Source organism: Prinia subflava, chromosome Z, assembly GCF_021018805.1.
Source record: "Prinia subflava isolate CZ2003 ecotype Zambia chromosome Z, Cam_Psub_1.2, whole genome shotgun sequence".
In the NCBI taxonomy this organism is placed as follows: domain Eukaryota; kingdom Metazoa; phylum Chordata; class Aves; order Passeriformes; family Cisticolidae; genus Prinia; species Prinia subflava.
Window position 1 is genome coordinate 95,894,169 of NC_086283.1, and position 13,945 is coordinate 95,908,113.

At 41.9% G+C, this 13,945-nt stretch overlaps 2 protein-coding genes across 2 annotated transcripts in view; one reads left to right on the plus strand and one right to left on the minus strand.

The window, feature by feature from the left end:
* The window catches only part of SERINC5 (serine incorporator 5), a 41,756-nt gene extending 31,474 nt beyond the window's left edge, over positions 1–10,282 (plus strand). Inside the window, 3 exon segments of the mRNA XM_063422322.1 lie at positions 2,519–2,558; positions 3,232–3,379; positions 3,642–10,282. Of these exon segments, the coding sequence (XP_063278392.1) occupies positions 2,519–2,558; positions 3,232–3,379; positions 3,642–3,789 (336 nt within the window). The 3' untranslated portion in view covers positions 3,790–10,282.
* Positions 10,283–13,761: 3,479 nt separating this feature from the next.
* THBS4 (thrombospondin 4) overlaps positions 13,762–13,945 on the minus strand; it is a 39,542-nt gene continuing 39,358 nt past the window's right edge. Inside the window, exon 22 of the mRNA XM_063421887.1 lies at positions 13,762–13,945. Within this exon, the coding sequence (XP_063277957.1) occupies positions 13,884–13,945 (62 nt within the window). The 3' untranslated portion in view covers positions 13,762–13,883.

Genomic DNA, 13,945 nt, shown 5'->3' on the forward strand with positions numbered 1-13,945 from the left:
TTGTTTCACCTGTGCAAGTTTCTTCATTCCACCTGCCTGTTTCTTTGGCTCCCTTGTCCTGGGAACACACAGAAAACTCTGGGAAATGAGTGGGCTTATGCTAAGTAACAGTTTCCCCTTGCTTAGGCTTGCTAGTGATGCTCTTCAAATACGTGTGTGTGTTTGGAAGATAAAGTCTCCATCTCTAGCTCTCTCCTCATTGTTGTTCCTCGTATCTGCAGTTTTAGCTTCTGTCTCACAAGTCTTCAATCAGAGTGTGAGGGTTGATAAATGCAGAGGTATCTGCTGAGACCTTTGGTGTTGGCAGTGGCTGAGGGGTGTGGGGAAGCACAGCATGTCCCAGTCTGGGAGTGCCAGGGAGCTTCCCTTGGCAGGATGCTGTGGCCGGACAGAGCGCCAGTGCCAGCCCTCACTGTCTGAGGCAGGTCCTGGCGGGGCCTGTGCCTTCCCACCCTGTGCTGAGGGACGGGACGGGGAGCACTGGAGAGGGAAAATCCCCTGCACCTCCCGTGGCAGCCCTGCCGGGGCGCTGGGCCTGTGCCCACGGAGGGGCGGCAGCGCCGGGCCTGCGGCACGGCCTGGGCTGGGGATCTGGCCCCTCACAAGACTGCCTGCCCACTGGATTAGTTCTGGACTGTTGGGTTCTAAAGAGTGTACAAGAGCCACTAAATGTAAATGTAAAGAAAGGACTGGTGAGGAGCAACTAATTGCGCTCTGATTGCCTTCCCTGTGGCAAAGGGCCTTTGTCTCCCAGCCCAGAGAGGGTCTGGGCTCTGCTGGAAGCAGCTGAGTGTTGGGGGTTAGGAGCGGGCGTGCCAGCATTGCTAATTTAATCACTCTGTCTGTGCCACAGCTTAATTACAACCGGGTAAAATGTTGAAAGCCACCCAGTGCTTGCTTCAGAATGTGAGTGCAGCCCCCAGCATAATTCAGGCTGGCACTGCAGGTGAGGCTTGGCACAGCAAGAGTAGAAACAGGTGGACAATAAGGGGTTTGTGTAAAGTATTTTGAAAAAGAATGAGCTTTTTGCCTTTTCCTGAGTTTATGAACCCAGTCAGTACAGTTAATTAGGGATATGCAGGGTAAACCTGCCACTTGATGTTTCTGCTGGACATTTTATTTGAAATACCTACTGTGTGGGAAAACATGCAACCAGTCCCTGTAAGAGGGGATAAACTAAAACATAAAGTTTAGAAGTGCAAAGCATAAACGTTTATTCATGTGTATGTAGTGTCCCAGCCAAACTGGGGCACCCCAAATGTGGTTTTACATCAGGGTCTTGTACCCTTCAGGCATTCAGGTGCAGCGTGATTTGACTAATCACTGGCATCTACACCATCATTACTAATAATAATTAAACTTTGCAAAACAACTATATTTCTGCAGCAGTCTTGCCTCTTGTCTGTTGACCCAGACATCCTTTAAGTCAGTCTTGAGACAGCTGCTTACCTGTGATGCTGGTATGTGTGGTTTCAAAGGCATTTTAGAGGCCTGAGGATGCTGGCCTTACCTTGGCTGTCCAGGGCCATGTTTTATCCTTCGTGGACAGCTCTAAGTTTCAAGAAGCAATGTCCTTATTGCCAGGACTGGGCTGTCTTTTAGTTTGTTTTACTGAAGCGTGGACAATACCAATGTCTCCAGTAAAATTCCAGTGCCTCGTTACATTGTACAGTATACTGTGAACAAATACAAGTAAGCAAAGTTAATACACTTTCATATTATAAAGGCTGATTGATGTAATAGGGAAGTCAATTTTACTAACAGGGTTCATTGTCTTGATCAGACCACAAGCCAAAGAAATCCCAGATATTATCAGTACAAATAATATTTGCAATGCACTACAGAAAGTGCTGACTTTTACTGCAGTCTGATGCAGGAAGTACACTTAAATTTATTTATTGGATGGTCAACACCTTTTTTCCATTTACATTACCTTTCACCACAGAAAGTGTCATTTTCAACTTTTCTTTCTCCATCAGGTTAAAAACTAAAGGAAATCTTCATTTAAATAAAATCATAAAACCAGGTTTCTGCTTTTACTCATTCTGGCTCCATTTCAGCAAAATCTTGCAAAGAGAAGTGCATTTCTGACTTACACTGGTACAATTGTGTTTTCCAACCCATGCATCAGAGCTTTAAAAATTCCTTATACTTTCATCTTAGTACAGAAATATCCTAAAGAACTTGTGTGAACATCTAAATAGATAAGTCCCCTCAATATGAATATCCTTTATTGTAGCTTTTCCACCATTTTGTCATAACTATTTGTATCTGTGTTGGACCTAGAGTTATGTAAAATGGGTAGAGTAATTTTTAAAGACTGGTGTGTTTCTTCAAGTTTACTGACCAGGTTTTTCCAAAGCTTGGAAACTGACATTCTGAGCTACTGGACAAATTCTAATTTGAGTTTTGTGCTGGTTGGAAATACAAACCAGACTTTTCTAAATTAGTGTCTGTAGTTTATCCTTGCCCAGCTGTAACACAGGTTCTTACCCCCTTACTCTTGTCTGTTCCACAGGTAGCTCGCTGCTGCTTTTGCTGTGTACCTGACGGAGATGGTAATTATGTTTTCACTGCACAATTTACCTTATTTGTGGTTTTTGGACCAAAGCTGAGAGAGTAAGGACACAGCTGTGAGTGGAGAGCTGCTCGTACCTTCATTCAATAGAGTACTGAATGCAAACTGCAGCAGATGAAGTGCTCCAAGTTAGGCTGCAGAGGGAAGCAAGAGCTGTCACACCATTTCAAAAATACTAGGCTAGTTAATAATTCTTTAAAGTACATTTCATTCCTGCAGCATACAGAGTGTAATATCTGGTTTTTGCATACCTGTGGTGTAACTGGCTGCTGGACTTTAGGCTCAGCAGCTCTGCAGGGACTGCAGTTCAGGAGTAGATAGGAAGGGAAGTGTCCTAATCTACAATCAAGATTATCAGCTTGGACTTGCCAGAAAAGTATTGCACAGGTATGCAATTTGTATGCTCTCAATGCTCAAAATCTACTCAGTAAATCAGGAAGCTGTTAAAAGCCAGAATTTCAGTGTTAGTCCAGTTTGTGTCTCAGTGTTTAGGCCCATGCCCTGAGACTGAGGATATGTTCAAGTGTTACTCTGCGTCAATCACGCTTCCCCAAATCACACCATAAATCTTTTGCTGTGTTCCCTCTGAAGCCAGCTGGTGTTTTCAGTTCTCATTACATTTGCAAAACTTTCTTGTTTCCCGTCTCTTCCAGCTGATGCTGAAGATCATGTTGAAAAAAGGGGAGGCCAGACTGTGGTTTACGATGAGAAGAAGGGCACAGTGTACAGTTATGCCTACTTCCACTTTGTTTTCTTCCTGGCTTCTCTCTATGTGATGATGACAGTAACTCATTGGTTCCAGTAAGTGTATTTCTTTAATGCATATCTTTAATGCTGAGAAATTGATGTTCCTCTGTGTAAAGAGGAAAGATGTGAATGGGAAGTTCTGCTGTTTGGGTGTTTCCTTGTGGTAGAAGTTTGAAGAGACATTACAAGTCTGTCTTGGACATTCTTGAGCAAGATCTTGCTCTATAAAGGGCTGCTCTCCTTTGCTTCCTGTATGGGTTAACCTAGTTAAAGTATTTTGTGTCATTCTTTTTTCTTTTTTTCCTTCCCTGAACAGTTATGAAAGTGCTCAGATTGAAAAATTCTTCACTGGAACGTGGTCTATCTTCTGGATTAAGATGGTCTCCTGTTGGGTTTGTGTCTGTCTGTACTTATGGACTCTTGTTGCTCCACTCTGTTGCCCAACCAGAGAGTTCTCAGTGTGAACAGTCAAAAGGTCATTTTAAGTTTTTCTGGTTTTTTTGTTGGTGGTTTTTTGGGGTTTTTTTAAGTGAGGAAACACCTACTACCCACTTATCATAATGTACCAGTTATTACCTTTTTAGTCAGACTAAACAAATGGTTGAAGACTTTTTTTTACCATTTTTTATTATCATGAACAAGCATTGCCTAAAGGAACAAATCTGTTTCGAAACTTTGCAATGCTTATGTGTGGAGTGTAGGAAACACAGCTGTTGCATCAACTGGAATAAGTGAAATACTCTTCAAATAACTGACAATCCTTCTCCGGCTTCATTGACAAGGAAAGAAAAACTCATGGTGCAAATGGTATCTTCTTACTTCCTATGAATATTTGGTATCTTCCAGCAAATATGCATTGATTCCTTTTTATACTCTTTCATTAATTGTTTATTTTACAGTTTGCAGTGATGATTTGGACTGCTGTTTTGTACAGCATATAATTCTTGTGAGTAGTATCAAGATAATTTTTTTCCAAAAACATATCTAAATACTTCTGTAGAAATAAGAGAATATATAAAATTTGGCTGCCAAAGCATCTACTAAAAATTGTTTATCTAAGGATTAAATATATTAAGTTATTTTATAGCTAGATAAAGAAAGGAATGTACCAATTATAGTAAAGTATTTATTCTATTAATACTTTCAAGGCGCTTGGATATTTAACACAATTCAAATTTAGCCCAGGTAATAACTGAAGAAAAGTTCTACACACAAATTCTCAAACTCAATTTTGTCCAAGTTTGCTTTGCCAGGTTACTCAAAAGTTGAGTGTACTGCATGGGGATGTAAGATAAGGTACATTCTTTATTCACATTGTTTATTGTTGAGAAAACGATAGTTAAGGGAGCACTGCTAGTTGCTGTTAAATTTAAAAGTGGGGTGCTCATTTACTTTGCTGCCCTGCTGTTTCAGCTTGTCTCTAAAGGTCTCCCAGGTCTTCAGTACTGTTTCCATGACTAGTTTTATATTTTAGATTCATTGATGGGTAGAAAAGGACTATAGTGTGTCACCATCTTTTCTGCTTGCATTTTAATTGGAAAGTATTTTTTCTAACTGCTATATTTTTGTACTCCTCTGTTGATATTAGTTTGCTGTTGGGATGGGACTTAGCCAACCGATATATTAATGGAGACAGAAATTCCTTTGTAGAACTCCTATTCCAAGCACTGGAGTTAGCAGTTGGGAAAGCAAAACCAGAAGACACAAATATAATAAGCAGCTGCCTTAGTACAAATGACTTGTTAATGTTAAACACTACCTTGTCACCTTTTTTTTATTAATTGAAGCAGATTATTTGGTTGTAAAACAACAGCCCAAATGCCTTGAATGCTGAAAAAGGTCTAACCCCTATAGTTACCTGCATTCTGGTGGGTTGAATTTATGACTTGAGCCTAGTCCTGGTGGGTTTTGTCTTTTCAATCTTGATATATATATTCACACACACATACTGTGTAAAATACCAACCAATTTAGCAGCTCTCTTTTTTAAAAAATTATGATTGCGCCTTAAATCTTCATCCACTGCTTTCTGCAAATCAAAGAAAAGCACAACATGGAGGCCAGTGGTTTGGCCAAAAGATTTACATGCCTTAGTTTTTCTGTTGGAATAATTAATGGCTAATTCCCACCTGGTGAGTAATCTTAACATATTGGATCTTGATTCCGGTCTTGTTTTCATTACCATTTTTAGCTGCCTTGTTGTTACGATATCCCAGGGTTTCTGTCCTGTTTGGAGCTTTCTAGGGATGTGATCTTCCCCACCCTGTGCACTCATATGTGAAACAAAGTCTGCAGGTCTGCAGTCCTGTCTACTTATGCCACCCATCCCAGTGATTAAAGGCTCAAAATACATGTCCTGAGATCTGAGGGAAGGAGGAGTCTTTCCAGCAGTGATTACCTTGTTTTTCTTGTTTGCACCAAGAGTTAACAAACCAGTTGAAGCTGGGCTTTGACACTGAGTGAGAAAAGCAACAAGTAGCTCTGGACAGGGAGGCAGGTTTTTCTCTTTCAGTTTGCTTCTGCTGGTAGGTTCTGATCCTGCCAAGAGCTCTGCTAGCACGGGGACCTGTCAGAACATTTCTGCCTGCACTTAAAGTCTCGCTATGCAGATACTTCTGCAGCTGGAAAAGGCCTTTATTAATGCTTTTTCAATCCAGAAACATTTATCTGTCCAATCTGTAAGATACGAGCTTGTGGGGTGTGCAGTGATGACTAACAGTTGTCCCACCTAACTCACAACAGCAGTTCTGACAAACAGTTCTGATCCAGTGCTGCAGTTGTGTGCAGCAACTGAAATAGTCAAGGCTCAGGCTTTGCCTGATCCTAAGAGGAGTGCAAGGTTTGCCTTCTAGTGCCATAAATGCTGTACTATGAGAAACCAAGTTGGGGTTTGTTTGTTTGTTTTTGTGGTTTGTGGAGGGTTGGTTTGTATTTGTTTGTTTGTTTTCCAAAATTAGCCATGGTTTTTGTGTCAGAACAATCAGGGGAAGGAGCTTTACAGAGGAAGGCATGCACTATATCAAGTTATAAGGCAGGGAAGGGTTTCTATTGTCTGGTTCTGCTAGCAGGCATCCCGGTCACAAATGTGGATGATCTGAATACTGATATTGGTCCTTGGATGTTCTTGTTTACAGAAACACTCATTTTATGTAGTTTTTGCTTCAGGGCTTTGTGCAGCTCCTTGTGCTCTTTTTTTTTTACAGTTTGTGTTTAGGGAAATAGGTTTTGCACAGAAGAAACAAGGCTGTAAAAAGAAAGTCCACAGTGAAGCATGAGTCCAACCTTACACAGCTCTCACCTCACTGAGCTGCTCCTTCATCCTTCCCTACTGCCAACTATTGACCTTAAGTGTCTTAGATCTGCAGGTATACATAGAGTGGGAATAGGGCAGTGCTTATTTACACAGTTTTGTCTACTTTGAGCAAATGTTGTGGGGGGAATCCCCCAAAATAAATAACTTTGAGGGCCTGTGTGTCCATGGTTTCCCAGATCCATCTATGGACTTCCAGGCCTTTCTAAGGAATCAGTAACTAGTAGCACTTGCATGTGCAAAGACTCTAGTTCCTCACCAAGACAAGGCTTCCTGCTGGCCAGGCAAATGTTACAGTAGCCTTAGTGTTTGCTGTAAAATCTGTACTGTGAACTTCCATGTGCAACTATATAATAAAATGCTTGGCTCGGGTCAAGGAATCAAATTCCCAGCCCATAGGTTCCAAACAGTTCATGCAAATGGGCTTTTAAAAAAACTTCTTAAGAAGTGCCTTTGTACCTACTGCTGTGAAAATTAATAATTCAGGTGGCACTAAAACTGGAAAACCTGGACTGAGCCTGTGGCTGTGTGATGCTGCCTTGTATGTTACACCAGTGTGTACAAGGCACAGTCAGACCCGGTGTGCATGTGGAAGACCAAACAGTCTGTGTTTGACAAACCTTTGGGGATAAGACTGCTTCAGGTATTACTGTGCAGTGGAAAATTAAGTGGGAAAACTCACAAGCAGCCTGATGCTTTTGTAAATAAATGATTAGTTTTACATTTAAGCTGTAAGCAGTTAACTTTCTCTCCCCATACCTGAAAGTGCAGGTGACTGCTGAGGCAAGTCTGTCCTGCTTTGTACCATGATTGTTCATTGAATTTGTTCCCAGATGTAAGCAGTGCAGCACTTCTGGCTCTTAGTGGTCTTGGGCTCTGTGAAGTGAGGAAGCTTACAAAAACATCAAGACCAGAGAACATGTCCTATACTAAATTTCCTCTATTTAAATTTGATGAATTAATGCTGTCTCTAGTAGACTCTTGGAGGGACGGACAATGTTGACAGAAGTCCTGCTGGGAAGATGAAACCATTTTACTGACTTTTTTCTACTCTTTCAAATCTGCAATCATAAAGATTATTTGGGACTTCACAGCTGCACTATCATCTGAGACTAGAACAATTTAACTTTTCCTTGTGAAGGCAACCAAGAGCTGCAGTCATGACTGTGGGGTAAAGACTCAGAGAACAAGTGTCTGAATCAAAGTACCTGGACTAACAAATGAGACAATAAAACTTTACTAGGGATGTGTGGAAAGCAGATGGGTATGCTTGTTTGCTGTTTGCCACATAGTTCCTCAAAATGTGCAGGCAGCCCTTGCAGCTGGATGCCAACTAAGGAGCTTCACTGCAATCAGACATCAAAGGTGTTGCATGTTTGTGATACTCTCAGCTTTCTCCTTTGAGCACTTCCATGAGGTTCAAACACCTTGTACATGCCCAGCTAGTGTGGTAAATCCTGGCTGGGTTGGGCTGCTTTCCTCTGAAATGCAGAATTCAGTGTTTCTAATGTAGGCACAGTCCAGAGAAAGGGTTTTTTTCCCCTGCAGAATCATAAACACTGCATGTCTATTTATTTATTTATTTTGTGTTTTAGCACCTTTTTACAAATCTATAAATGCTTTGAGATTGTAAATTATGCATGTGTAATTGCTTTGTCAGCTACTGCTGCAGCCATTTCTGGGCTAGAACATTGCTGTTAATGAAGCAACCATTGCACTTGTGAAAAAGCTGGTTTTTAACAGTTCTCTGGCTTTGAATGATGGCATCAGGAAAATTTGGGTACTGAAGATAGTGCTGCTTGAACTTTGGCCAACAGCCCACTGTATCCTGGGCATCTCTGAACAGATCAGCAACAGAGTAATCCACTGACTGTTTTTAAACTGCACTGTAAATATTTTATAAACTGCTAGGCTTTTCTCCTAAGTTGATGAAGCAAAATATTGTAAGACCGTACCTTTGTGGCTAGACGAGTGGAGTTATCCACAGCTAAAATTTTGCTCTCATTTTCCTTCTGAGCTTTAGAAGCAGTGTCTTTTGCTTGGAGGCTGTATCTCCTCATTTTACTTGCCTTTTTCTCCTTGGATTTGTTTTTTAAAGGCAGTGTAAGCCTCCTTCATTCCCAGACAACCTGCTGCCTGTCAGATGGGATGTCTTTGGTGCTAGAAACTCCTAAAAAGACCTCTTTACAAAGTCTTACAGATCCTTTCCTTTTCAGAGCAGGACAACCTGCAGCAATGAAGCGGAGTCAAGGATCATAGTTTATTACATGGATCAGTTTTCCTCTTTGAAAACTGCTTCTTTGTTTTCCGAAGTGACCTACGAGTTCTTGTGGGAGGGAAACACATAATGAACACCATGACATTTTTTTTGTGTTTTCAGTTTTGTAAACAGTAGTTAGGATTCAGTGTTTCACATGACTGTACAAGTGAATGCCAGGGGTCAAGTGCTTAGAAAGCTTTAGCTTTTTTTACTCAGAACAGCATATGTAGCTTGGGAACTGGTATGTCCCTGTATTTCTACATCCTCCTGGCAGAGTGTCCAAGTGCCCCAGGATAGAGATGCAGACACTGTACTGAGTTTGAAGCAGCAGCTTTGAGAGACTGGCATGATGACTGCTTTCAAATGCTCAAGGATATTCTGTAGGTTTCAAGTAGACCTTAAATCCCGTTTGTTCAGGTTTTTTTAATCCAATCCGGATTTGATTCTTTCCTCACCTGTGCAATAGTGTTGTTTTTAAGAAGTTAGAATTTATTTCAGATATAAGCCATGTTGGCTTCCCTGCTGCCTGCCAGTCTCTGATAGTTCCGAGTGTGTAGCATCCAGACATTTTCAGAGACTTGTTCAGAGCCACATTCATCAGCTTTGAAACCACTCCAGCAGCCTAAAGCTTCCAGGGCTTTTGCTCACCAGAGCTGCAGAGTGCAGCACTGCAGCCATGCTTTTGCCAAAGAAGCCTCAGCGTGAAGCCAAGAAGAAAGTGTGAAGCCAAGAATTTTGGAAAACTATGGGGAAATAATGGATCATTTGACATACCATAGCTTTAGTTTTCCTCTTACGATACAAGTCCAGGTGCTTAGGTGTCCTTTGGACATCCATGCAGACTTAAAGTGCAGAGAATTAACGTCCAGATAAAATCATTCTACTTATGTAGTGTACAAAGGCTGAAGAAAGACTTAATAGGAACATATGGGTTCAGTGTCTGCTTTTTTTTTCACCACTGATGTGTGGTGTTCCGTCTCATATATGCCATGTTCAAAAACTGGATGCAAAGTAGTCAAAATATAAACACATTTTCTTAATGGTGAGGGGATTTTAATTAGTCTTTTTCAAGGTTCTTAATATCTCAAGGGAACTTTTTAGTGTGTATGTGTGGTTTTATTTTATTAAACTGTAGCCCAGTGAAGTGGAAGTTTGCTAGTTTATTCAACTTTTTTGCAAGTGTTGTGGTCTTTAGTAACTGTAACAGTTTGACTTTTAAGGATTGGTAAAGATTCCAGAATTGTAAGATTTTACTTGTAAAAATAGTTAATAGCTTTGCCTTTTTAGCATGTTAATGGTTTTTATGGACACTTCCTTTTGTATACTGAGTGAATGTATTGTTATAGATTTAATGTTTAATGGACCAATAAAATTTTCTTACATTTGAAGTGGAATTGTTGTGATACATTGATGTTGTAAATTAAGTTCATTCTAGAAGAAACTTAAAAATTAATCTAAATATATGAGCTATGCAGTTACTGAGCCAGTAAAAGTAAATTGGTTGGTATCTTTTTTTTCACTAAATTTCAATCTTTAACCAAAAAATGCTGCTCTGTGGAATATTAGAGGCCTTCAGTGTCCATGTTGTTTTTGTATTTCTCCAGTGTGTGACAGTAGATGATGGCAGATTGCACAGATTTGTCTGTGGCATCTGTTCTGTACAATCCAGCTCCCTGAGACAGGTAAGATACCCTGGCAGTGCAAACAAAATATCTGCAAGGCTGATGTAGCACTGAAGCACTGTGCAGCTGTTTGAGACACAGATCTCTGATTTCTTTTTTTTCCCTCACTTTGCCCAGATGGTGGAGTGGGCAGCTGTTGAATTTGACATGCTAAGATCCACACCAGGGAAAGTGCTCGGTTCCTTCCCTCTTTATGTAATAAACAGGACATGGATGGTGATCCATGTCCTGTTTCAGCGTGTGCCACCTGCAGGCTGCCTCCTGGCACTGATGGCACCCGTGCCAGAGAGCTGAGCAGCTACACCAGGACACAGCTCCCTGTGGTTTTGAGAAACTGCTGGCCTAGCTTCCAATGGTGGCTGCTCTTCCTTGTGCAGCTCCTGGTGCATGGAGCTGAGAGGGTGTGTGGGGCTAGGAGCAAGGCAGGTTTCTAAGCGGTGCCCAAGGACTGAAACAGTCAAGTGCCTGTGCTCCACAGCGTCCCACCAGTCTGCCCAGCGCTGCCCTCACCCAACACTGCAGCATCCTGGCAGGATTTCCCCCCCTCTCGATTCCAGCCAGACGGTCTTCAGGGAACAGAGGCACTTGAAGTGTGCTTGCCATGGTGTTAGCAGCGCACAGGAAAGAGTTAAGCTTTGTTGAGAGGCTGGATCCCGGTGCAGAAGCTGCAGTACTCTGAACTCCAAAGTAGTTACAGCTGCTGCTCCAGATGACTGCAGCCCTGCTGTGCAGGCCGTGGGGTCAAGAGTGAGCTACATGTTCAGCTTTAAAGATGTGGGTTTGCAGTGTCTTCACTCGCCAGAGGCCACACATGGAACTATGTCTGCCTTGCACAATAGTCCAGAGAGGGATTGTGATGCTAGAGAAGCTTGTTTGCACACTTTTAAACAGGGACTGCACAATCTCTGATGAGAATCTGAGAGGCAGAAGGTTTCTCAAGCCCAGACTGTGATCTCGTGACAAATGTTTGTTACAGCTGGCCTCACTCTTGAGCTTATAGGCTGCCCAGCAGCTGGTGTATCAATATAACAAACACAGTAAACTCCAGCATCCCATCATAAGGTCCCAAAAGCACCTTCTGAAATGAAAGTTCTGGCTGTCTGACTTGTAACTTTTATCCGCAGCTGTCAGCACTGCAAGCCAGTAGGTTTTCTGTCAGGGGCAGTTAGAGGTCACAGCTTCACACAGTTACCTTTGGCAACAGCATGACAGCCAGAGCCTGTATCTCACCTTCCAGCCTCCGGTGGACGTGGACTGCAAGAGAGACTGGAAACAGGCAAGCTCCATGGTGGTAAGCCAGCTGATAAGGCAAAGGGCCAGGCTGCTCCCTCTCAGCCCCTGCAGCAGGAGGAGAGGCTCTGCCTGCAGACAGAGGGGCTGAGCAGAGCTTTGCAGCCTGGCAAGGGTTTGAAGGCCAAATACGGTCATGTTTTCTGATGGAACTGGTGGTGCTGCCCATGCTGCAGACACGTCAGGGTGGGCCAGGCCTGTTGCAGCCACTCTGAGGAGACCACTTGTGCAAAGTTCAAGCACTGCAGGCCTCACGTGTTCTGCAGTGGTGGCATGGGTGGGCGTAGTGACTGCCCTCTGCCCAGGCTGTGCCCAGACCATTCAGGATTTCTGCATGGAGACGGGCTTCCTTCTGGTGAAATGCAAATGTATGATAAGGAAGATGTAAATTTGTTTTGCAGTGTGTGTTATCCTTCATAAATGAACAATAGTGCAGTTACAGCCCATGCTCAGCTATAAAAACACATTTTTTGTCATGTATTAAGTATAATTTGACAATGCCCTCTGTGTTCCTCCGAAGTAAATAGCCTTTCACTCCTCAGACATCTGGTGAGTGTTGGGTTTAGGGATGCCAAAGGGAAAAGAGGACTGAAATCATGAAGCACTGAACCAAAGGAATACTTCCGCATTGTGCTTTTTGTAGTGACTCTGGGATCCTCATGGGACAGCTTCTAGGGCCACCCTGCTTCCAGAAATTCTGGCAATGATGGAGGAACCCATGGGAAAATTATGCCAGTAGTCAAAGCTGCTGATAGCTTGTGATATCCTTAAGGGTATTTTTATTGTATTGAGAGCAAGAAACCTTTTTTTGTTTTTTGATGGTCTCACCTGATAATTTAACTCAGCATTCCTCCTGTATCCTCATGCTAGGACCGTTCATTTTCCCAGGATTACTTCTGATTTTAAAACTCTCTCTATATGCCCTCCCTTTGTATTTCTTTCTTCCCTCTCCCTTCACACTGAAGTTTCTGACTGTCCTTTTTAAGATTGGTGTCCTACAGTTATTTTAAAAGTATATAGCTATTTTTAAAGTAATTATCCTATCTATGCAACAGTTCTTGGAGCTTGTCCTCCCTCCCCTCCATTTTGAAAGAGAATGTAGTAAAAATGCACATTGTAGTAACACCTTTCTGCACTTCAAATTAGAAAGTGCATTGTGAAAAGTGAAAGTGCAAAAGTTTCTTTTGGCCTTCTGTTTTCAGTCCTTTCCTGGTGGTTACTAACGCTTAGTACAATGTTTTGGGGTGTTAGTTTGGTGACTTCTTTGCATAATATTGCAGTACCTGCCTTGAGAGCTCAGCTCTGGCAACAGGCCAAAGCCTGGCTTCGTGTGGGTGAAAGTTAGATTGTTTTATGTAGGTGATTCTGCATTTATTATCTCTGTAGTCTTTTTCCATGTTTGTTTTAGTCACATGCAAGTCATAAGATGTGACTACAATGCTCTGCTGTCAGCGTTTGTGCTCTTTTCCAGGATGTGATAGTGTTACTCACAGTTTTTGGGAGTGGGAGGTCTAATACATTGCTTAAGAGGAAGTCTGCCAAAGGTAACAGTCTCCAAAGACCTTAAAATGTCCTCCTAAAGGACTCATGACCTATTCTTAGGAGGGCTGGAAAGGTACTATTTGGGTCAGCCAAACAGCTCTAAACCACTTCATTACCAGATGTAATCTGTTGTTTATAACATGTTCAAGGTAGAGAAAATGTAACTTTCTTCCCCACCCTGTTTAATGCTGAATCCAAAAAGGCAATAGATTCAAACTTTTCTTGAGAGTGTTTCAAGCAAGTTGTCACTCCATTTACATGCTGCTCTCTAGATTTTAGGGGAAATTTGAAAAGAAGTAAGGCCCAAGACTATTTTGTCTCCTTTTTATTTTCACTTTTATACAAAAAAAAAAGTCTGACATATCACATCAATGAGAACAAAGCTGCGTGTGCACACTGACAACAAAAGTCATATACGGATTTAAAATATATTGTTTTACTGTTTGCAATAGCAATGTTAGTTTGCTTTTACTTTTTAAATATCCCCAACATTTAATTGCTGCGCTTGAAACTCTTGAAAGTCCTCTGGGATGGTGT